General features: G+C 34.0%; 1 protein-coding gene across 5 annotated transcripts in view; it reads right to left on the reverse strand.

Annotated features, from left to right (window-relative positions):
• LOC118184781 (homeobox protein Meis1-like) overlaps positions 1-23,245 on the reverse strand; it is a 279,835-nt gene that overhangs the window by 42,793 nt on the left and 213,797 nt on the right. For all 5 annotated transcript variants that reach the window (XM_085825964.1, XM_085825963.1, XM_085825961.1 and 2 more), the window contains one exon: positions 17,220-17,296. In XM_085825964.1, coding sequence (XP_085682090.1) covers positions 17,220-17,296 — 77 coding nt within the window. The remainder of the gene's footprint in view (positions 1-17,219; positions 17,297-23,245) is intronic.

A 23,245-nucleotide genomic window follows, 5' to 3' on the forward strand; every position in this document is an offset into this window, starting at 1 on the left:
ATGGAAAAAATAGAGTAATAAATTAAAGATGAATGAAAAAATTCGTGAATAATAAAATTGCCACGAAATGATATCAGTATAGATGTTATGAATTACGGAAGTTCTATTTTACCTCAGAAAGGCATAAAAATCGTCTGAAAAGTCTTGAATTATTACCAAACGGGGGGGGGAGCAACACTACTGCACAGTAATTCAGATTTAAAAGCTTTGCACTCGATTAATATTTGTTTTGCTGAAAAGTATGTATGAAAATACATGTTGTTGTTGTTGTTTTGTCCATGTTTTTCATGGAAGAACGGTTGCCAGAGCCTCAGAGATGTTGGACTTTTATTTCCTCGCCAATTTTGCGGAAGGGCACCCCGTAGGTGATCCCAGGGTCTCCCCCTACCACAAACCACACAAAAGGACTTTCGGCTCGCCATATATTTAGAGTTCCCCCATGCTGCAAAGACACTATACATTTACAAACATCCATGACTTCTCCGGGTATCGAACCCGGGGCCTTCGGTACCGCAGTAGGTTACCCTAACCACTATACCGTCTGGGCGGCGAAAGTACATGTTAATGTTATAATAAAATTTTAAATAGCGGCGTACTGGATTGGCAATCCTATTAAAACATATTCTCAAACTTGTCATATAAGTGAGACGCTTATTTCTGAAAAAGATTTTTCATTTCCCGTGCTTCATCAAAGACTAGATTAATTTTACAGATTTTCACATCAGAACGGGGAGCAACAAACCTCGATGATCTGGGATGATAGAATAAATGTAAGTAAGCAGATAAAATCATGCAAGTTCCGGAATTTTCTCAAGAATAGTTGCAGTATTACGTTGCCCCAGTGCACACGTGAAGAAAACAACGATAAGGAGAAAACAAAACAAAAATGGTAAGAAGAACAAATTCCCAGCAGTAAAACACAACAACAGGTTGGATTTACATATATTACTCCTCGTTATGCTTATTTACGATTTTAATGTGCTATTTGGTGTTTTTAAGTATTTTATTAGCCCAAAGGGCTATTAATTTCAAAACGGCATTTTGCGTCGATTCACTTTTCAAACTGTTGCCACCAAATAGTATCGCCATGTATTATATTTAAAGAAACTAAATAATGAAGAATATGCATGAGCGTTTCTCGCACTGTGAAAAAAAAACGGTGGCTAGGGCCATCAAATTTTAAATAAAGTAGTCCTCCGACCGAACATGGGTACTTAGAAGCCCGGATTTTGAATTTCGGATTTGTTTTATTATCAATTTAAAATTTCTAAAACTTTAACGAATTCGTTATTAACAAACTCAACGATTTCAAAGCAATCAATGTCAACATTGCACGGAAGAAAACATTTTTATCTCCAGCGTACAAGACCGTTTATTGGAAATTCTAAAGATATGCTGGTTTGCTGTTTTTAAATATTTTGTGATATTACTGTTGAATAGAATTTTATGTGGTTTAAGCTTCAAAGAACATGATTTTTAGTAAATAAAGGTGACACACAAAATGTTTAAATAAATAAAAAATAATAATAAAAAAAAACCTTTTGGGCTAATATAAAATTTAAAAGCTTTCAAATTTTGTTTTTAAGTTTTCTATTCCTCTAAGTATGCTAATTTTCAGAACAATCTAATTCTTTTAAATTTATTAAATTTTCTGTTCCTTTAAGTGGTGTCATATTATTCTCAGAACAATCTGATTCTTTTTACCTCGTGGCTCTTAGTAACAGATATAGAATAACATAACCTAGTTTATTTTTTCTGCGTTAGAAATCTGTAATAACTTATGTAAAAAAGTATTCACAATCTGAAAATTTCAGCTTACAGTCTAATTAACTTATAATCGAAGAAGATTGCATCTTTCAAAATTTATGGAAATCCTACAGATACTTCGTTTTTCTCTCTAAACTCTTTCAGCTATTGTAATTTCCATTAATTTCAACTAGTTGTAGAATGATCAGACCTTTTTTTTTTTTTTTTTTTTTTTTTTAGTCCAAAGGGGCAATTTTTTCTGAAGGACAATTATTTTTATTTTGGCATTTTGCGTTGGTTCACTATAAATGTCCGATTCGTTTTTCAAATTCTTGCCACCCAATATTATCGCCCTGTATTATATTTAAAGAAATTATATAATGAATAAATAATTAAATAATCCTCTGTTTTTTCCCTTTGTAAAAGCAGCGCCTCTGCCCGAACTGTTTCATTGATTTCACGATTTTGTAGCGGTGAGTTGCTTTTTTGTTGTTGTTGCTAAACCTCAAGTCCAGCCTCTGCTAGACGAGATCCACGAGTTTATTCACCTTCAAAAAGTCATAGACTAGCATAGGAAACTTAACAAAGTCGTTGTAAGACAAACGCAGACACCTGTTGGTATAAGACAGACCAGGCTGTTGGCAATCACAAGAATTTTTAGAACTGCTCCTACGGAAATTGCTAATATACTTGCGGGCATTCCACCCATCTCGTTGTCCTATGACTTTTATTATAAAAAGTTCTTATTGAGATGAAATAAGATTGACTTTTATACGTATACAAATGATATTGTTTATAACACTGCTTTTTATATTTTTAATTGTCATCTTTTACATCCAAAGGAAAGAAGATCAATTACTTTTAATAGATGCATTCCTGTATTTAATGATATTGATGTCTATACGGATGGCTCGGGGGGGGTTGGATGGAAAAATTGGCTTAGCATTTGTAGTGTTCTATCATGGACTGGAGATTGAACATGCGAAGTTTAAATTAGAAAAATATAATTCGGTGTATCAAGCCGAACTGATTGCTATAAAAAAAAGCCTTGGAGTGGCTTGTAAGAAATCTAAATGAATCACATATAATTACAATACATTCTGATTGTATGTCAGTTCTTCAAGCACTCTCTGACCCGCAGCAGCAAAATTTAAATATTCAAATTATTAAAAAATGGGTGATACAATTGGAGGTAAGGCATCAATTGAATTTGAATTGGGTTAAAGCCCCTATTGGTTGTTTGGGCAATGAGAGAGCGGATGTCTTAGCAAAGGAGGCAACAGTGAGTAATGATATTGAAACTGTTGATGTACAAGCTTCCAGGAGAAGATGCATTAACATTATGAAGTGTGACATTGTAGATAAATGGCGGGAAAACTCTGATAAAAATAATATGTTCATGAAGATTTTTGTTCCTAAGGAAAATATGAATATTAACAGTGACATTGACTTGAATCAGTTAATGACAGGTCATGGGAGATTTCCCTTTTATCTGAAAAGATTCCATGTTCAAGATAATGATTATGTAAAGTATGTACAAAAGTAGGAGACAATGTCCACTTTATTACAGAATGTAAGTTAACCAGATGCATTGATGGAGCGAACATAGATTTTATGAAAAACAGTTTACTTAGGGCAAGAGGAATAGCGCATAAGATTATGAAGATTATTAACAACAATAAAGAAGCCACTGGCATTGTGTGATTCGTGTATTTGTATAGTTGTGTGGTGATTTTTGTACTGGCGTAGCCCTCATAGGGTCATAGGGCAAACTTTGTTTTGCAAGGTGGACCGGGCTACGCCCTAACAAAAAAAAAAAAAAAAAAACCCAGACACCTAAGGATATGTGCCGGATAAGCCTGCTCATTGTTACATTTCGGACAAATCGGGTGTGTTTTGACCTCTATGGAAGGCAAGGCTTCTTAAATGGCCACTAAGAAAGCAGAAGTGTTGTCTGGGTGCATCTGTGACAGCTCATAGCGAAGTGTCCACCATGAGATTCAACCCGGTACCCAAGAGTGTACCGAAAGAACAAGTTAAGTCATTTTACCATCATGTTTTCTGGTAGAAAACAACTCAAGGTAAGTCAGACGATTAGAAGCAGCCAAAGCTTCCTCGGTACCCTTCTTTGCCAGGACGTCTGCCTCTTCATTTCCCGAAATGTCCACATGTGAGCGAATCCACTGAATGTGTACGTCGCAAGAGAACGAGACTTGTTTTAATTTAATGAGATTATTATTTTGTTAGGGATTATTCAATTATGACAAAGCACACGAGGGCTATCTGCCTAAAGGAAGGGATGCTTTCGTGAAGGACTTTCTAAGGGAAACTGGCTCTTATACACGTTACACATGGGGAGAACCACAAAAACGCCCATGCAGCCAGCCCGTTCGCGGGACCGAACTACCAGTGTTCAGCGTCTTTACCGCTCGGTCGCTGGTGGGCTAATTAATGAGAATTGAAGTTCCGATTTTGTAGCCAACGTTACACCAGGACATGCTTTTTGAACCAAACTGATTCGGAAATCCTTTGAACATAACTTATTGATGAAGCTTCTGGGTATTCTAATGCGCAATAAGCTTCCCTCCCTCAGATGCCGCCAAATGAAAAACAGAAAGCTGCAGTTTCTGGTCACATCTGCATTTGTGAAATAATGTCGTTGAAGGAGTAGTCACAAACGTTTTCTTTTCTGTAGGATTCTTTCTGAATTACCACATACTATTGGACAGTAAAACCTGGAACAATATTCAAACGATATTTCAAATGAATTTCAGTTGCCAAGTTCAAAACCTATTTCAGATATCATTCGCAACTTTTGCCAAGAATGTGAGATATTCGCTACGATTAAAATGATTATTTACAAAAGGATTTTGTACATCGTCTACAAACACTATAAAGGAATGTAAAACAACTGTGCAGGAATTAAAACTAACACAAAATTACAGTCGAGACCGGCAGTTTTGGTAAGCTTCCAAGAACCACATCCAACGTGGAACCAGAAAAGAAAAAGACTTCTTTCGAAAACTCGTGCATAAATCTATATAATCCAATGTACAGAGAACTCCTGCCTAAGCTTGGGAACAATTAGTCTTCATTTCTGGCGGCAGGTCAGGCACATTTGGAACGAAAAAGAACACCAAGCTTTTCCTGCTCCGATACCACGCTGGGAGCAGCCTAAGCGCTTATATTAAGATAAATGATGTTATCTTAGAGCTGCACCCATCAAGACGATTCCTGCTGGGAAAATGCTCTTAAGACCTCTGGAGCTGATGACGCAAATAAAATGATCAAATTGTGGTTGCGTATTTGGTAAGACTCAGCAAATCAAGCGTGCATGATTAAGGAAATGTTTGGTTAAAAGGAATAGGAGGAAGTTCATTAGAATAGCATGTTTTCGATTAGCATTCAGACTATCTCGTAACACTTAAAGTTCTTTGAAATTGATAGACATCCGTATTTATTATGACTTTTTTTTAACAGCGTTTTTTTTTAATTGATTGATAGTATCCAAATTTATTGCGTCCCGGCCAGCATGAATGAGACGCATCTGGCCAGTTTTTATAACAGCAATGACTTATTTTCTCTAGCTATAAATATAAGGAAAGTTTTATATTTCATAATTCACGGGCCATAAATTCTCATTTAGCAAACTACCTTTGGGGAAAATATGCCTTTTTCGCATTGAATTCGATTTTGATGATGCACGAATGTTCGTTTATTCAAACTTATTTAGAACTCAAGGTATAAAAATCATGAAACTGTACACACACATAAACACACCATCATACACATGCATACCCCCCCCAAAAAAAAACAAGAAGAGAGACAAGAAAGAAAAAAAAAACAATCTGAAAGCTTTCAGATTTTATATTATGCCCAAAGGGACATTTTTTAACGTTTTGTATGTTAGTTTTATTATTATTATTATTATTATTATTAAATGTCATGTTCTTAAACCATAAAAATCAATTCAACAGCTGTATCATAAAAGAAAAGAAAATCTGAAAGGTTTCAGATTTTAAATTACGTCCAAAGAGGGCGTTTTTTTTAACATTTTATGTGTTACTTTTATTTATTCAATATCATTCACTTCTCACTTAAACCATATTATTCAGTTGAAGAGCAGTATCGCAAAATAATTTTAAACTAAGCCTAGCTTTAGAATTTCCGATACACAGTCTCGCGCGCTGGAGATAAAAAGTTTTTTTTTTTTTTTTTTTTTTTTTTTTCCCTGTACAACGTTGCCGTCGCTCGCTTTGAAATCCTTGAGTTTGTTATCTAAAAATTCGTTACAGTGTTACAAAATATGAAATAAATAATAAAACAAAGCAAAACACACCACATAAGAGCTTGGGTCATATAGGAAACACAAACCACACGAGAACGTGGGTAACAGCGAATATAAATCATTGCAGTTTGCACCTTTTTTTTTTTTTTTTTAATAATACTAGCGGAAGTACCCGATGCCAGTTAAGCTACATTGAGAGTAATGTATCTAACAACAGAGAGATTTCTCTAATAGCGATGCAAAAAATACGAATCACAGTCATATAAAATTTTCAGTATCATGTGATATGGAGGCCAGATAAAAAATTTCCATTGAAAAACAAACTAATTCTCTCTCATTATCAGCAACAATGGTACGCAGTTTTGAATGGTTTTCGTCTTTCTAATCAAATGGTCGTAAACGCTCAAAGTTCCATCCAATATTTCACCTATATTCACTTTCAATAGATTAAATGAAAGCGAGCCGTAGCAACACTTTTCGAAATAAAGCATTTTAATCTCCAACACACGACACTGCTTCCAGTCGTGAAAATGAGTGTGAAAATTAATGCTTTAGAATTTTTTATTAATATCTCGGGAGATTAAAGTCGTACGAAGATAGAAACAGTCGAAATGGCTTGCCACGAATTTTAGGAATCGGGAATAATGTATTTAATAATTGGCAATACTATTTTTATTTCATTGTAAAACTTAGAACTTTTTTATTAACAAACTGAAGGATTTGAAAGCGAGCAATGGCAACAACTGTCGAAATAAAACAGATTTTCATCTCCAGCTTGCGAGACTGTTGCCACTCGGAAAAATGAGGATGAAATTGTTGTTTTTCCAAGTTTTTAATTAATATCTCTGATTTCAGCCACTTGTTTTTGGAAACAAGTGGACGTCGACCGTTTTCAGGACACAGAAAAGAACTGTAGAAACTATAGCAGTTGACGACTATAATTTCTACTATTTCTATTAGAAATTTTCTATTAGAAACTATAGTTTCTTCTATTTCTATCAGAAACTATAGTTGACGATTACTATAGCAGTGACTGAGTTATTAGCGAACAAACAAACACAAAAACTTTCTTCTGTATTATATATAGATAAACGGGATTCCTACAGACTGACTTAAGAATTGCTAACAAATTCGAAACAAATTTGTATTGCCATTACAAGTCATAGAAAAAAAATGCTTCATTTAAAAAAAAATATCCATTCGCAGTTACTCGAACACTGCGACACACAGCGCGTACGATAAGAACGCTGACCTACAGTCATTTGCAAGGCGAAATTAAGCACATATTGATGTACCACAAACAAGGCATTCATTCCAATGAAACAAAATCAAAAATACTCACATCTCCTAGGTGCGAAGGTCCTTATAATTACCAGTATAAAATAAAAGTACATTACCAAAGTTCAGACATCCTTTTCATCGCTTTGGAAACTTTTGGGCCCGGCTTTAAAGCACGTAAGACCACTTTGAAAAATGATACACTCTGGCTTGAAAAAGCATATCCCCTTAAGCCCGAGAAACCGAGAAAGAAATAAGATCGCTAGACAAAAATAAGAGACCTAGACAAAAAGGCACGAACTAGACGACGTATTACCTGTCACTGCAAGGGGCGACCGTAACCGGGGCAACGCCAGAAATCACTTAGGTTAATGCGCGACCCACGCCAACGTTAAGCTAAGTTAACGGCACGCTCGGGAAAAAGGGGGGCCGCAGAGGGTTATTTTTCATAATTTGGAGCCGATGCCTGTAATCTGTAATTGCAGGGGCCCGGCCATTGATTTTGCACTCTGGGACTTTCCCTCGGGACTTAAGCCCCACGCAAATCGCGATTGATAGTCGCTGTCACACGAAAAGCCCCGACTCCGAAGTTTGCCGGATTACGGAAGTGTACAAGGGGGTTGCCGAACTTGGCAACGATTCGCGCACTTTCCACGCAACCGGACTGAATTTCGAGCTTTCATGTACATTAATGCCACTCTAGAAAGCGACATAAAAATGTAAATATTAAGGTTTTTTTTTTTTTTTTTTTTTTTTTTTTTTTAAAAGCCTAAAGGGGGCAATTTGCCCAGAAGAGCTGTTAATATCGTTTTGGCATTTTGCGTTGATTCACTATAAACCGCGAATCACTTTTTAAATTGTTGCCACCCAATATTAGAGCCCTGCATTATATTTAAAGAAACTAAATAATGAAGAATCTGCATGAAAGTATGTATGTTTCTCGCACTGTAAAAAAACAACGGTACCTAGAGCCACTGAATTTTGAATAACATAGTTTTTATTTTTACAAATTTTTTACAAATTTGGAATTCAAAATTAGGGCACACGGAAGCCCTAATTTTGAATTCCAAATTTATTATCTATTTCAATTTTGTAAAACTTTAACGAATTTTTGATTAAAAAACTAAACGATTTCAAAGCGAGCAATGGCAACACTGTACGTATTTATTTATTTATTTTATATATATATCCAGTGCACGAGACTGTATCGGAAATTCTAAAGAAAGGCTCATTTTAAAATTATTTTGCTATATTGTTGCTGAATTAAATTTTATAATTTAAGTGCGAAGAACATGATATTTAATGAATAAAGGTAACGCCAAAGGGGCGTTAAAAAAACGTCCTTTGGGGGTAATGTAAAACCTGATTTTTTTATTATTATTTTATTATTATTATTATTATTATTATTATTATTATTATTATTTATTTTTTTTTTTTAAATAACATTTTAACTAGGAGCACTTTCTACGAAAAACTGGCCCGGATTCACATCATACAGCGATTTACTAAACTTTTAAAATAAATTCAATCGAAGAACACCGTCAAAGTAATCGACTGCCGATCGGACTTACGTATTATCGGTCGTTAGTTGTTATAGAGTGTAACAAACCCAAGTAACCGCCCAACACTAGCAACCAACAGCTTTGGCTGGCCACATGTGCTTCAATCTAAATTTAAATAGCTATTTAAATTTATTGCACTTCGCACACTGGTAACCTGGTAATCATTTGGGTTACCAAATGATGTACGACAATGACGGTTTGGTCAACAATGACGTATAGCCTTTAACCCTTTGACTTGTAACCCCGACCATTCAAAATTCGATGGCTCTAGGTTCCGTTATTTTATCACAATGCGAGAAACATCCATACATTTATGCAGGTTCTTCATTATTACACGGGTTCTTTAAATATAACACGGGACTGTAATATTTGGTGGCAACAGTTTGAAAGCGAATCCACGCAAATTGCCCCTTTGGACTCAAAGAAAAATTGATTCGTAGTCACAAAGTGTTAAAACATTCTATATCCTCTGATCCTTCATTTTTGATATATAGATTTTTAAATCCTTTAACTTTTACTTCATTTAACTTTAATATCATGCATAACGTAAGAATGGTCAGTGGACTGATGACAAGTGTGGGTGAACCTATAAGCCGCAGCTGGCCAACAACTTTACGGAGTACGCTCGATTTTAATTTTTAAAAAAATTTTCCAGATTTATTTCACTGCGCTATTATAGTGATTAATGGGTTGATATCGAGGTAACCTTCAACCTTAAGATCGCCGATGACAAACACCTTTCTTTATTCACAGGCATGAATAAAAGTAAGTAGGTTACTATAAATTAAGAATTTCGCCAAGCGAATTATTCTTGCCGAAAACTGAAATAATACGCCAAGATAAATTTTTGAATTTCTCCGTAAATTTCGCACCAAATTTTACAAAATTTAATATCTAGGCATAATCTGAGTCATAGAACCGAAATATGGGAAAAAAGTGGTATATTATTTCAGAAAAAATTCGATTTTGTGTCCAAATACCTGTATTAGAACAATGCTATACATAAATCTAATATATATCCTCAGCCGCGCTTTTGAGACATGAAAAACGCAGGTTGAATTTCGTCAATTGGCCCACCAGAATGAGAGATATAGAACTGTCCCTCCCCCCACCCCGCAGTATATATGTGGTGCCACAATGTAGTGTATTGTGGCACCACATATATACTGGTGCCACAATACACTACATTGTGGCACTATTAAAAATGGTATCAATGCAATAAAATTAGCATGCTTTCCAGCTTTTGTTTCGGGGGAGGATTTACTTTTATTTGGGACACATGATATATAACCATTCGATAACTTCTTTTGTAACATCTTCACCACAACTTCAATAAGTTATAAATGCTTTAAACGCTATATTCTCTAATTATTATAAAAACGCGGAATAATTTAATCATATTTTTAAATTTCTTGGGTATTTGCTCAATTTTCGCCGTTAATAAGCGCAATAGTATGTCTTTCTTAAGTTCTGCGCATATCCATGTAAAATTCTAGATGCCTTTTATCCACAATTTGCTGTAACTCTTAACTAAAATTTCTAATTACAGTAAAAATACAGCTATCCATGTTTCCATACCTACAAATTTCTTAATTACCCAAATTTGTTCTTTATGAGCCAAATAACATAAAACATATCGTAAAGTTATAAGGGCTTTATTTTCTCCCTCTTTCCAGCATGCCTTCGTGGTGTAACGGCGCATACTCGAGAGGTCTAGGTTCGAATCTCGGAGAAGGCATTCCTCATTTTTTCATGTACTTCTGCTTCAAAAAAAAGTCTAATGACTCTACAAAATATTTACGTAATTTTAACGTTTCATGTGCATAAATAACAAAAAGATAAAGTATAGTACACATTTTTAAGAATTAAAATTTTTCACGTAAACCAAACCGTCCACAATAAAAATAAGAATAAGATGACGTATTTAATTTTAGGGAAAGAGCTGCTGTTGCATAAATAAAAATTATTTTACTCTTTAATTTGGACAGAAAATCGCAAATGTTTTTCGAAAATCGATAATTTTGAAAAACTCGTTTTACTTTCTCTTTCTATTTCGAGTATTTACAACACGGTCGGCCATTTTGATAAAAAGAAATTCTAATAATAATAATAGTTATTTCCTCCTTAAAGTCATTTAGTTTAATTCTCATACCTTTCAGATGATTTTAATAATCCGTAAGAAATTTAACATCAGCATCATACTATTAAAATCTATTCGCGTCTTCTGTTTGTTTGTTTGTGGCATTATCTACTTCGGAACGGCGGGAGATGAATTTTGAGAGAGGTACCTCGGATTCTAAAAGTTCGTAGGAAGCCATTTTGCCCATTCTCATCTTCGTACGACTTTAATTAGTGAAGATAATAATTAAAAACTTTGAAAACGTTAACTTTCGCCCTCATTTTTCCGAGTGGCAACAGTCTCGCACGCTAGAGATAAAAATCTGCTTTATTTCGAGAAGTGTTGCCATTGCTGGCGTTCAAATCGTAGATTTTATTAATAAAATATTTCTAGTTTTATATTGAAATAAAAATAGCATTGCCAAACATTAAATACATTATTCCCGATTCCAAACATTCGTGGGAAGCCATTTTGATTGTTCCCATCTTCGCAGGGCTTTAATCAGCCGAGATAATTTAAAACTCCGAAAAGATTAATTTTCGCACTCATTTTTTCCAGTGGCAACAGTCTCGCGCGATGGAGATAAAAATGCTTTATTTCGAATAGTGTTGCTACTGCTCGCTCTCAAATCATAAGAGTTTGTTAATCCAAAATTTGTTTTACAAAATGTGAAACAAAAAAATAGCATTGCCAAAACATTAATAGGCAAATAAAAAATAATTTTATTATTTAGTATGTCCAGGAAAAATTCGCTTTGTATGTTTTACGGAAATAGAAATACTTTATATTTTTAAAAACTTTATCATCCTTTTTTAAATAAAATTGACAAACCGAACAATAGACAAATAAAATTCATAAAATAAAGTATACAAATCTACTACGCGCATTTTCCAAACATTCGAACGGATTAGTTAATTCTGAAAATTCAAATTCTATTACACTTAGAATTTTTTCTTCCGCGGTTTCTATTACGGGTTATCGAAATTCAAATACACAGGCAGGCTATAAATTTCGCCAAAGTGTCGATATCGTGCCAAACGTTGGTCCGTTACACCAACAACCTCAACCCTTTCCGCCCATTCCGACGCGTTCTTTCTCGTCCGGATATCTGCGGCGATACTGAAGCGCAAGAGGAACTCCTAGTTGTCAATGATTGACAGTTTGGAATCCCGCCTACTTTTCGCAGATAACACCAAATAACTACTTCTACTTACTTCAGGAAATAATTTTTCATGTACCTTCGGACTTTTAGTTGCTAATGGTGCTGAGCCACATAAGAATATATTCATTTTTATTTCTAAGATTGGCAACACATTTTAAGGTTCGCAAAGAATTTCCTCTGCAATAAAATGGCTTAAAAATTGATTAATTTTTATTTCTTCGTCTACACGTCAACTAATTGCGTAACTGATCAATCAGATTTCTTAATTCATTCTTAAAATATATTTATTATATTCCTTAAATACAGTTTAGCTTTTATAAACATAGAAACAACAGTAAACAGACAAATTATGTGATGGAGCCGTTTAATTTTTGGTTGTTAGCCCGAAGGGCTATTAATTTCATTTTGGCATTTTACGTTGATTCAATATAAACGGCGAATCACTTTAAACTGTTGCCACCCAATATTATCATCCTGTATTATATTTAAAGAAATAAAATAATGGAGAATCTGCATAAATGTATGTATGTTTCTCGCACTGTGATAAAACAACGGTACCTTGAGCCATCCAATTTTGAATAACGCAATCCTCCACCGAATATGGGAATCCGGAAGTCCAAATTTGGAATTTGTTTTATTATGAATTTCATATTTTGCAAAAATTAAACGAATTTTTTTATTAAGAAACTCAACGATTTCAAAGCGAGCAATGGCAACACTGTACGGGGGGGGGAATATCTCCGGCGCATGAGACTATGTATCGGAAATTCTAAAGATATGCCGACTTTAAAATTATTTTGGGATACTGCTGTTGAATTGAATTTTATGGTTTAAGCGTGAAGAACATGATATTTAACAAATAGAGGTAAAACACACACACATTATAAAAATAATAATAATAATAATAAATAAATAAATAAATAAATAAAAGAGTCCTTTGGGGCGTAATATAAAATTTGAAAGCTTTCAGATCCCTCCCCCTCACAATTAACCTTCATTTTAGAAACGAAACATAACTCTCAGTTCTTGAATGTGAACCTTGCAACAACTCAGTAACTTAATTCTACAATTATGTACGTGAGGTTAGTTTGTTTATATACTGTAAAGCTCTCATTTATCAGGCAAGAAGAAAAAAAACTTTCTGAAACTAAAGCAGAAAACAAACACCACAGCAAAAATACGAAGTTTAATTGGAATTACTAATATAAAACTAAATCGTTGGAACTTTACAGCATCGCAAAGTGCAAGCAAGCGAACTAACTCTGAATGCCCCCCCCCCCAAAAAAAAACACTATGCTGCCCATGGAGGTAGGAAAGGGAGGAGGGGCCATTCCGCGCTAGAAGTGAAGCACTGCTTTGAAGCTTGGGTCACCAGACGGGGTGTTTTTTGTTTACATTCAGAAGCTCGCTTGACAAAATTCTGATAGTATTTTGACACACGACAGTTCCATAGAAATCGAAAAAGGGACACTCTCGCATGAAAGAAACATTCATAGTGTGATGGATAATAGCAATTTGTATAGTTTACTGACATTTACGCAAAAATCACATCTTGGTTATTTTTCGATAACTAACAACAGCGATTTTGATTATGAATTTGTTTTATAAAATTCTAAGCTGTTGCACTACAAAAATATAGATTTTAAGAAAATTGCTAAAAGAGATCTGCCAAAATTTATTTTCTAGAAGATTTGAAAAGTTTGAAACTTGATGGCTAAATGTAAATATAAAATTATGTATGTTAAAATATTCGTAATTAGGCACATAGGTCAGATTAAGTTTTTATTAAATAGAGTAACGCATGCAAGGGCTATCTGCCTAAAGAGAGAGATGCCATCGTGGGGGAATTTTGAAGAAAAACTGACCTTTGAGTGGGTATTAAAAATAATACTTATAATTTTCATTCAAATTATATTCATATATATTTTTTATGTAAAACTTTCGGGTGTAAGCTAAATTAGTGTAAATTACTTTACACGAAAAATATAGTGAATGCACAGAAATTAAAGATTTGCACATGCCGGAAATGATAAATAGGAAATATGTATGGGTATTTATGCATGTGCTTGCAAAAAGCCTGTATCTGCCTTTGACAAAATACTTAAATATTCATTAAATTATTTATAAATGTATTTGAAATGAAGAATTTATTCACTTATAAACAACTGTGATAGTACTGTGAAGAAATCTAATTATTAAATGTATCTAATTTATAATGATTATAAATGTTATCTAAATATATAATAACCTTAATATTGAATTGTAAACATAAATTGAAATCCTGTTGACAAATAAGTTATAAAACTATTTAAGCAAGAATTGTTCGTATTGGAAAGCAATCTGTTAAAAGGTATTGTAAAGCAAATGCTATGAGATGCGCACTTAAGAACGTAATAAAGAGTTTTGGAATATGTATTGTTGAAATGAAGGGTAAAAAAAAAAAAAAAAATCTGCTAAGTATAATTAAAAGAATTATTCCCTTTACATTTTATAATAACTCAGTTACAAGTTTTAAATAATACTTAAAAAAAAAAAAAAAAAAATTTTTTTTAATTCCGTTTCAGAAATGTTCAGAGAAAGTCAAATACTATTTTCCTAATAATTCTCTAATTTAAAATGAACCGAATAGAGCATTAATTATAAATTGACTTACATTTTTCGATTTAAAAGAAGCCAAAAAATCATGTCATATTTAAGAAAGTATTTTAGGAAGAAGCTCTATAAATAGAAAAGAAATAATGCATAATTTTAATATTAATAATACAATAAACTTTGATCTTAATTTTTGTACCTTAACCGAATAAAATCGAATTACCTTAATTTTTTTTCTAATGTAATTAACGAAAACTTGTGAAAATATTTCATTCAAATTTAACCATTCTGAGAAAACTGTCCTGTGAAAAGTATAGCATTTAATTCCGTTCAAAATGAAATGTTGTTTAAAAATATGTTGTTTTCACATACTTAGGACTCTGAAGTGTTGTAGAAAAAGAAAATATATACATTTATATGTATATTTGCGACGTAATTACAAAATATTTACACCCGAACGCGTCAAATCCCATAGAACTCAATGGTAAATGACCCAATGTTTTGGTCTCCACGTAGGGATCGCCGGTGCTTCAGAGCAGGGTACGGAGAAACTTGTTTAGGGCGACTCCTTCTTACTTCCTACCTCTATGATGCTGCCAGAACCTATAAACTAAATTACGTTATTAAAAATACGTTATTATTATTCTTTTTTCTTTTCATAACATATTTTAACAAGAAGTACCTTCGTGGAAGACCTTTTATGGAAAACTGGCTCATATTCACATCATACAGCAATTTAGTGGATTTTTAGAATAAATTCAATCGAAAAACGCAGTTACCCGTCAAGGCAATCGATCACCGATGACTTTATTGGTCGTTAGTCGTCAATCCACAGGTCATCTGTATGGAGCAGTACAGGGAATTTAGATAGGCTATTCAAATAAAATTAAATTGAAGGACAGCAATTATCCGTACAAGCAAATCCGATGGTCACCGTTATGGAGCAGCACAATAAGTTTAGATGGATTATTGAAATAAAATTAAACTGAAAGAAAACGTGCCCGTCAAAAAAATAAGTCATCTCTAACTTACGGGTTTACGATTACCGGTGGTCAGTTCTTAGTTAACATTGACGAGATGTTAGCCTTTGATTGATATAATTAATGGTTAGCACCGCTGGCTGTCGTATCGTTGGGCCCACATTCGAATCCCGGACAGACCTCGTATGCTTGTAACTGCATCATGTCTTCGCGGTAGGGAGGCACTTAAAATAAACGGCGAATCGAAAGTCTCACAAGAAGTTAGGAGGTAGGGAAGAAGACCCTTGAATCCGTCCCGATGGGGATTTTCCTTCAAAACTGGTACCAAGATGGCAAAAGTCGTCAACGGCAGACGCTCCACGCCAGTAGAGAATTAATGACTTGTTCTGATGCTGCTGTCAGACGATTCACATCAACACTATTTTGTTTGTTTATTTGTCTGCCCCTTGCATAAAAGTTTAAAAAATGCATGACATGCTCTTTCATTACAAAATTCTAAGCTATAATGAATTTATTCTCCAACAATTCAAAGTCTTTAACATTTCCAAGACACTTTGAATCAAATACAATTTCTGTAAAGAACAAATAAACATGTTCTTTTCGTACGCATAAGAGAACATTTTTTTTTAATCCAAAGAGGCTTTGTCCCTGACTATTGCTTTCGTTATGCGATTTTGCGTCGAATCACTCTGAATGTCCGTTTCACTTTTCAAACTGTTGCCACCCAATATTATCGCCCTGTATTATATTTGAAGAAATTAAATAATGAAGAATATGCATAAATGTATGTCTATTTCTCGCATTGTGATAAAACAACGGTACCTAGAGCCATCAAATTTTGAATGACGCAATCCTACTGCGAATATGGGCATCTGGAAGCCCAAATTTGAAATTTGTTTTATTATCGATTTCATATTTTGCAAAACTTTAATGAATTTTTGATTAACAAACTCAATCTTCAAAGCAAACCATGGCAACGCTGTACAGAAAAAATATTTTTATCTCCAGCGCGGGACTATGTATCGGAAATTCTAAAGATAGGCTCAATTTAAAATTATTTTGCGATATTGCTGTTGAACTAAATTTTATGGTTTAAGTGCGAAGAACATGATATTTAATAAATAAAAGTACACACAAAATGTTAAAGAAAAGTTTCTTTGGACGAAATTTTAAATCTGAAACCTTTCAGACCATTATTATTAATTTTTTTAAATGTTTTTTCCCTAACGATGGCTTTAATAAGTTTAGAATTGTCATAATCTCCAGCAGCAGGAGTTTCAAAGAGAATAAATTATGAGGTAAACCTTACCGCAAACGTATTTATAAATATGTTAAGAAATAAATATAGATACTCTGCCGAAAGAGGAGAAAAGTCTAATGACATGCATTAAAACAGTTTGGAACTGCAGATTGAGATGTGGTGGTCGGTGTTCAATATTTTAATTCAAAGTTATTGATCACACAAATGTTAGTAATACAAAGTTCTACTTACCAGTTGTTGACTTGTAAAATTGTGAGACCAGTGTCTTGAGCTAATTGCTTTTTTTGATCTTCAGAAGGGTAAGGATGCTGCAAAAAAAAAAAAAAAAAAAAAAAAAAAAAAAAAAGAGACATTTTTGAAATGCACTAGTCAACAAATTAAAATTTTTTAATCTACCACATGGACGAAAATTGGTAATTTTCTTTAAACCGGACATTTTAAGCATGAAAATGACAGTTAAAATTCATAGAGGACAATCATTTTATGTGAGAGAAGTCAAATGAATTCTACCAAAAGATGAAAAATATTCTAAATTTGTTGACAGAAAATTGGTAATTTTCTCTAAACCGGACATTTTAAACATGAAAATGACAGTTAAAATTCATAGAGCACAATCATTTTATGTGAGAGAAGTGAAATGAATTCCACCAAAAGAGGAAAAATATTCTAAATTTGTTGACAGATACAGTTGCTCCCAAAAGTGTTTATACACTTACGAGTTTCAGTGCTCTTTCTATTGATAAAAATATGATCTGTACACCACATTTCTTCCTTGTACAGAATATTAAATTATACGCATTTTTTGCCGTATTTTATTTAAACTTATTTTCTCGAATTTCATTAGAGATAGATTTCTCATTCAATTAATTCAGTTATATAAGATATTATTAAAAAGGCACCATTAAAAAGCGAGGTGCACAACTGTATGTTATAGCAATCTTACATACAAAATTTAAATGTTCTGAGGCTACTCGTTTTCGAGTTATGCGAGATACCTATATTAATACGTACGTACAGACGCCACGAAAAGATATCTTCTGAATCCATTTTAAATGACTTTGATAATTCGCCTTCGGGAAAAAGACTCCTTCATTCTGTCCTTACGTGCAGATGTTATGCAAAAATATCATTAAATTGCATTCAATGGCGCCAAAATGGATATGATTCGTTGAAATGTGATACTCGGAATTTTTCATGATTACAATTCTTCCTTTACTTTGTGCAAGGAAGTAAAAATTAATATTTGAGAATGAGAATTTTTTAATATTTATAAATTCCTCTTAGCAAAAATACATTAGTTACTTTATGAACATAGTGAACATAGTAAAACTTTTTTTGGGGAGGGGGACAAGGGGGGCATCTGTCCCCGGGCGCAGAATCCAAGAGGCGCCAAACTGATGTTACGACATTTTAGAATTAAATGTTTTCCATCCTTAGCAAGCAGTAGGGGGCGCGAAATCTTCAGTTGTCCCTGGGCGCTGAAAACCCTAGCTACGACTCGGGGGGGGGGGAATCAATAATCAAGATGTAACAGAATAATTACCTCTCAAAAGCCTTCGTACACTTTAAAGGAATCTGAACATACTATTAGTAACTATTGTAGTATTTTGTAGGATATCCAGCAGCATTTATGACAGCTTTGAAACATCTGGGCATAAAGTTCACCATTTATGCCCAGATGTTCCATCATATCCAATATCAGATGCTCCATTCTTCCATCATTACTGTTTTTAGTTCGATTTCCATTTTAATATTGTGTCTTTGAACTTTAATCACTAATTTTCTCCAAATGGGTTTTAATCTAGTGAATAAAGTAGTGTTTTCAGAACTTTTGGATAATTATAGACACACCAAAGGCTAATGTTAAGGACCGTTCGCTTAGGAACGTTATCCTGTCAAAAAATAAAGTTGTTTCCAATGCCAAAATTTTGAGAAGATAATCTTAAATTAACTTTGTTCAAATTAATTTAATTTTTTTAATTAATTAAAAATTAAGGAGCCTCCACCACCAGGCTTTACTGTTCCAACCGAGATCTTGGAATTAAGTTCCTTATTTTTTTATTCTCTATAAAATTATATGCCCATTGGAATCAAAAATGTTAAATTTGCTTTCGTCTGCGAATGACATGGTTCCAATATACTTCGGGTTTCTTTACCGTTCATTTTGCAAAGGAAAGACTAAGTTTTCTGTTTCTTGCACTTACAAAAAATTTTCTTCGAGCAAAGAACGCGTAGGTAATACAGCTGATCTGAGTACTCGTCGTCTACATTTCAAGTTAAACTGAAGTAGAATATTCTTCAGTAAATTCTGTAGAAATCTTTATGGCACTCAAACGTGGATTTTTCACAAATTTTCTGACTATTAATCTCTGATCACGTTGAATGAACTTTGTTCGACGACATATTCTTACTCCAATTTCGATCAGATTTTCTTCTTTGAAGCGTTTTATCACATATTGTACCGCAGAATGGGATAAATTTACTAATTTAGCGGTATCTCGGATCAATTTTCCACCATTATCATGAAAAAGTATCAATTTTCGAATGCCATTCGTTTTTTCATTACAACTAGAAGCCATTTTTAAATAATAATTAAACTATAACAAAGTAAGCAAACAAAGAATAAAGCCAAACGATTTTGTAAACGTCACCAAAATGCAAAAGTAAGAAAAAAAGTGGTAGACGATAATTTTATATATGGAATTTTAACAAAATGTTTCAGTGTATGATCGCTTTTGTGTGGTGTTGTACCTAAGACTCCTTACATTTTTAAATTTAGAAAGAGAAAATAAGTCAATACTGAAAAAAGAAAAGTTTGCTTTTAATCAAAATCGCATGCAGACGATATGAAAAAATACAGGGCTTTAATTCGAATTTAATCTCGGGCTCCATCGCTTTGTCTACATATTCTTAAACTGTACGAACACTTTTGGAAGCCGCTCTAATTCTGCTTGCGTCAATTATGTACTTATATGTAATTATAAAAATCTCCATGGATCATATTTCTATCTGGTATAAAAGTGAACTCAAAATTTAATTTACTGGCTATGATTATTATTACTTTATTAGAACTGAGATGTTTCTCCATTCAAATGTAAATATATGTAAAACTTTCTATTTTATTAGATATTTAAGCTTCATTTAAAACATCGCAGAAACGGTGCTAGGTATTCCAAAAGGGCAATTAATTTCATTTCGGCATTTTGCGTTGGCCCATTATAAACGGCATTTCACTTTTCAAATTGTTGCCACCAAATGCATGAATGTATGTATGTTTCTCGCACTGTGGAAAAAAAAAAAAAAAAAAACAACGGCACCTATAGACATCCAATTTGGAATAACGTAGTCCTCCAGTCGAGTATGGGTATCTGGAAGCAGAAACTTGGAATTTGTTTCATTATCTATTTCCTATTTTGTAAAACTTTAAGGAATGTTTGATTAACAAACTCAACGATTTCAAATTGAGCAATGGCAACACTGTACACAAACACGAAAAAAAGAAAGAAAAAAAAAATTTTTTTGAAAGTTTTCAGATTTTAAATTACGTCCAAAGAAGCGTTTTTTTAACATTTTGTGTGTTACCTTTTTTTTTTTATATTAAATATCATGTTCTTCATATCATGTTCACTTAAACCATAAAATTCAGTTTAACAACAATATCGCAAAGTAATTTTTAAATGAGCCTATCTTTAGAATTTCCGATACACAGATAAAAATGTTTTTTCTGTACAGTGTTGCCGCTGTTCCCTTTGAAATATTTGAGTTTGTTAATCAAAAATTCCTTAAGTTTTACAAAATATGAAATCGATAATAAAACAAATTTCAAATTTGGTATTATATTTAATTTCTTTAAATATAATATAGGGCTGTAATATTTGGTGGCAACAGTTTGAAAAGTGAATCAACGCAGAAAGTGAATCCACGCAAAATGCAAAAAGAAAATTAACAGCCATACATATAAAGAAAGTGTGGAATGAAATTGCCCATTACCCGACAAAACATTTTCTGAAAACGCGAAAGCCTGAGTCAGATGCACAATTTCCCTAATCAGCCCAGCAGAATAATGAAAAGCAATTCGATATCTGTATCGCCCATCATTTTCAGCCATTGCCAATTTGTATAAGAAGAATCCAGCGTTTCATATCACAATGCAAAGAAACCACAGCCATAAATTAGAACCAGAATAAATAAATAAGGCGTTTATGTTTCCAAACATTTACCAGATGCTTTCAGGAATTTGTGTCTGAAACACAGAACTGATGAAAAATGAAAAACGTGGGCTCAACAAGCTCTTTTTTTCATTCCATTCTCCCATTCTTCCCACTTGGATGCTCTTCATTCCATTGTGAGGGTGGAGAACCAAAAGCCAAAGGAAAAAAAAGTGGTGAGGGGAGAAGAGGATCCACTATCTATTGTTGAGAGATGAACGATGAGGCTTTTAAGGGCCTTCTCAGATGCGGCACGAGGGAATACAGCGAGCAATCCTGAAACGATGGATGCGTCTTCCCACCCCTTCCACCAACGACACTTCCTGGCGAAACCGCATTTGGCTCCCCTATCGCTGTCATCAGAAAAACTGAATAATCTTCTTAAAATGTCCTCTATTCTTTACAATGATGGTAAAATGTGCAAATAACATCGCCAAGAATGTCGCCAAATTCGACCATGAAAGGAACACAACATAGAAAGGATATTCTAGACCAGGGATCATGGAGGTAGGAAGTAAGCCCCCTACCCCTTTCCTACCTCCATGCCAGGGATGGGCAAACCTTTTCGATCGCGGACCAAAAATCGGGGAAAAAAAAAAAAAAAAAGGTTTGGCGGGACAAGACAAATTTTTCTAAAATTTTAAAAACAATATACAAGTATTACAATTTAAATATGTTCATGAGATGAATGAATTTGGATTTCATTTTTAAAAGTTCCTTATACTGAAGTTCGAAGTGAGATGTACTGATTCTAAGGAACGAGACTAAAACGAGGTCAGTCTACTTCTGAAATAATTCTTTCTAAGGTTCATAGTTGAAAACATTTTAGCACTAATTTTCTGAGCGTGAGATATTAAATTTGGGAAATTTACTTTCGGTAATGATTTGCAAAACTCTAACTTTTGCATATTTAGAAACAACTGCTTGAGATGATTGTTAGATTGCAAATCAGTTAATTCAAGCTGCAAATCTGACGTCACTGCTTCACAATTTACGTTGAAAGGCATGGTAAAAATATCCAATTCTGTTTGAATGGCACTGAAATCCTGAAATCAGCGTTCGAACTCAAAATGCAGTTTTTTCAAGCCACCTTCATAATTCTTAAGCTTCTCTTCATTTACTGAGGGTATTGAATTTAAGCTCGGGAAATGAGACAAGTCGTTCTTAGCTAGCCGCCCAGCAAACAGATTAAGTTTTAGTTTTAAAGCTTTGAGATGGGCCCAGATATCGTCGATAAATTGATTTTTCCTTTGCATCTTGACATTCAAGTTGTTCATATGACAAAGAAGATCTGTGAAAAATGCAAAGTCCGAAAAAAAATATTTACATCCGATCGTGTCAAAACCCATTGAACTTAATGGTAAATGACCCAATGTTTTGGTCAGCAGGTAGGGATCGCCAGTGCTTCAGAGCAGGGTATGGGGAAAACCGGTGAGGGCCACTCCATCTTACTTCCTACCTCCATGCTTTTACCGGTTATCATGGTAATATGCTATAGCGTGTCGTAAGTTTAACACAAGCGCATAGCGCTTCGCTAAAAAGAGAAATACTATAACAATTAAGTGGTTTGGAGATGAAAAATAGGAAAGCCGCTCAAGCTGGGATGTCAACAAACATAAGTAGCAACGTCATTTGTCGAGGCGCGTCACGTGGGAGGTCATCCTCCCAAGAGCTAACCTCGTCTGTTCATCTTGACTTGTGTGCTTAACTTGTCATGATTTTGTCTCTGTCTCATCGCATAGCGCTGGAATGCCTCTCAGTTGTTCCTCGCTGCTCCGTCTCGTTTGGTATCCTCCTCCGATTTTACCTTTTGGATTTTGACTCCTGGTCACCCCTCCTTTTTACCCAACTTAGACCTCCACTTCACTACGTCCGGCATTTTCTAAAGACATGTGCATTCTCGGCCTTGTTTGTCCTCGAGCCGGGCTTGATATTTCGGCGACCTCTGTGCGGATGCGGATGCATCTTGATTTTCGATGGTAATAGTCGAAACAAGTAATATAATTTTTCCCAGTGAAGTCCCAGTTAGGTCAACAAAGAATAAATTTA

Source organism: Stegodyphus dumicola, chromosome 10, assembly GCF_044657685.1.
Source record: "Stegodyphus dumicola isolate Sdum_Otavi_A_Nest chromosome 10, ASM4465768v1".
Lineage (NCBI taxonomy): Eukaryota > Metazoa > Arthropoda > Arachnida > Araneae > Eresidae > Stegodyphus > Stegodyphus dumicola.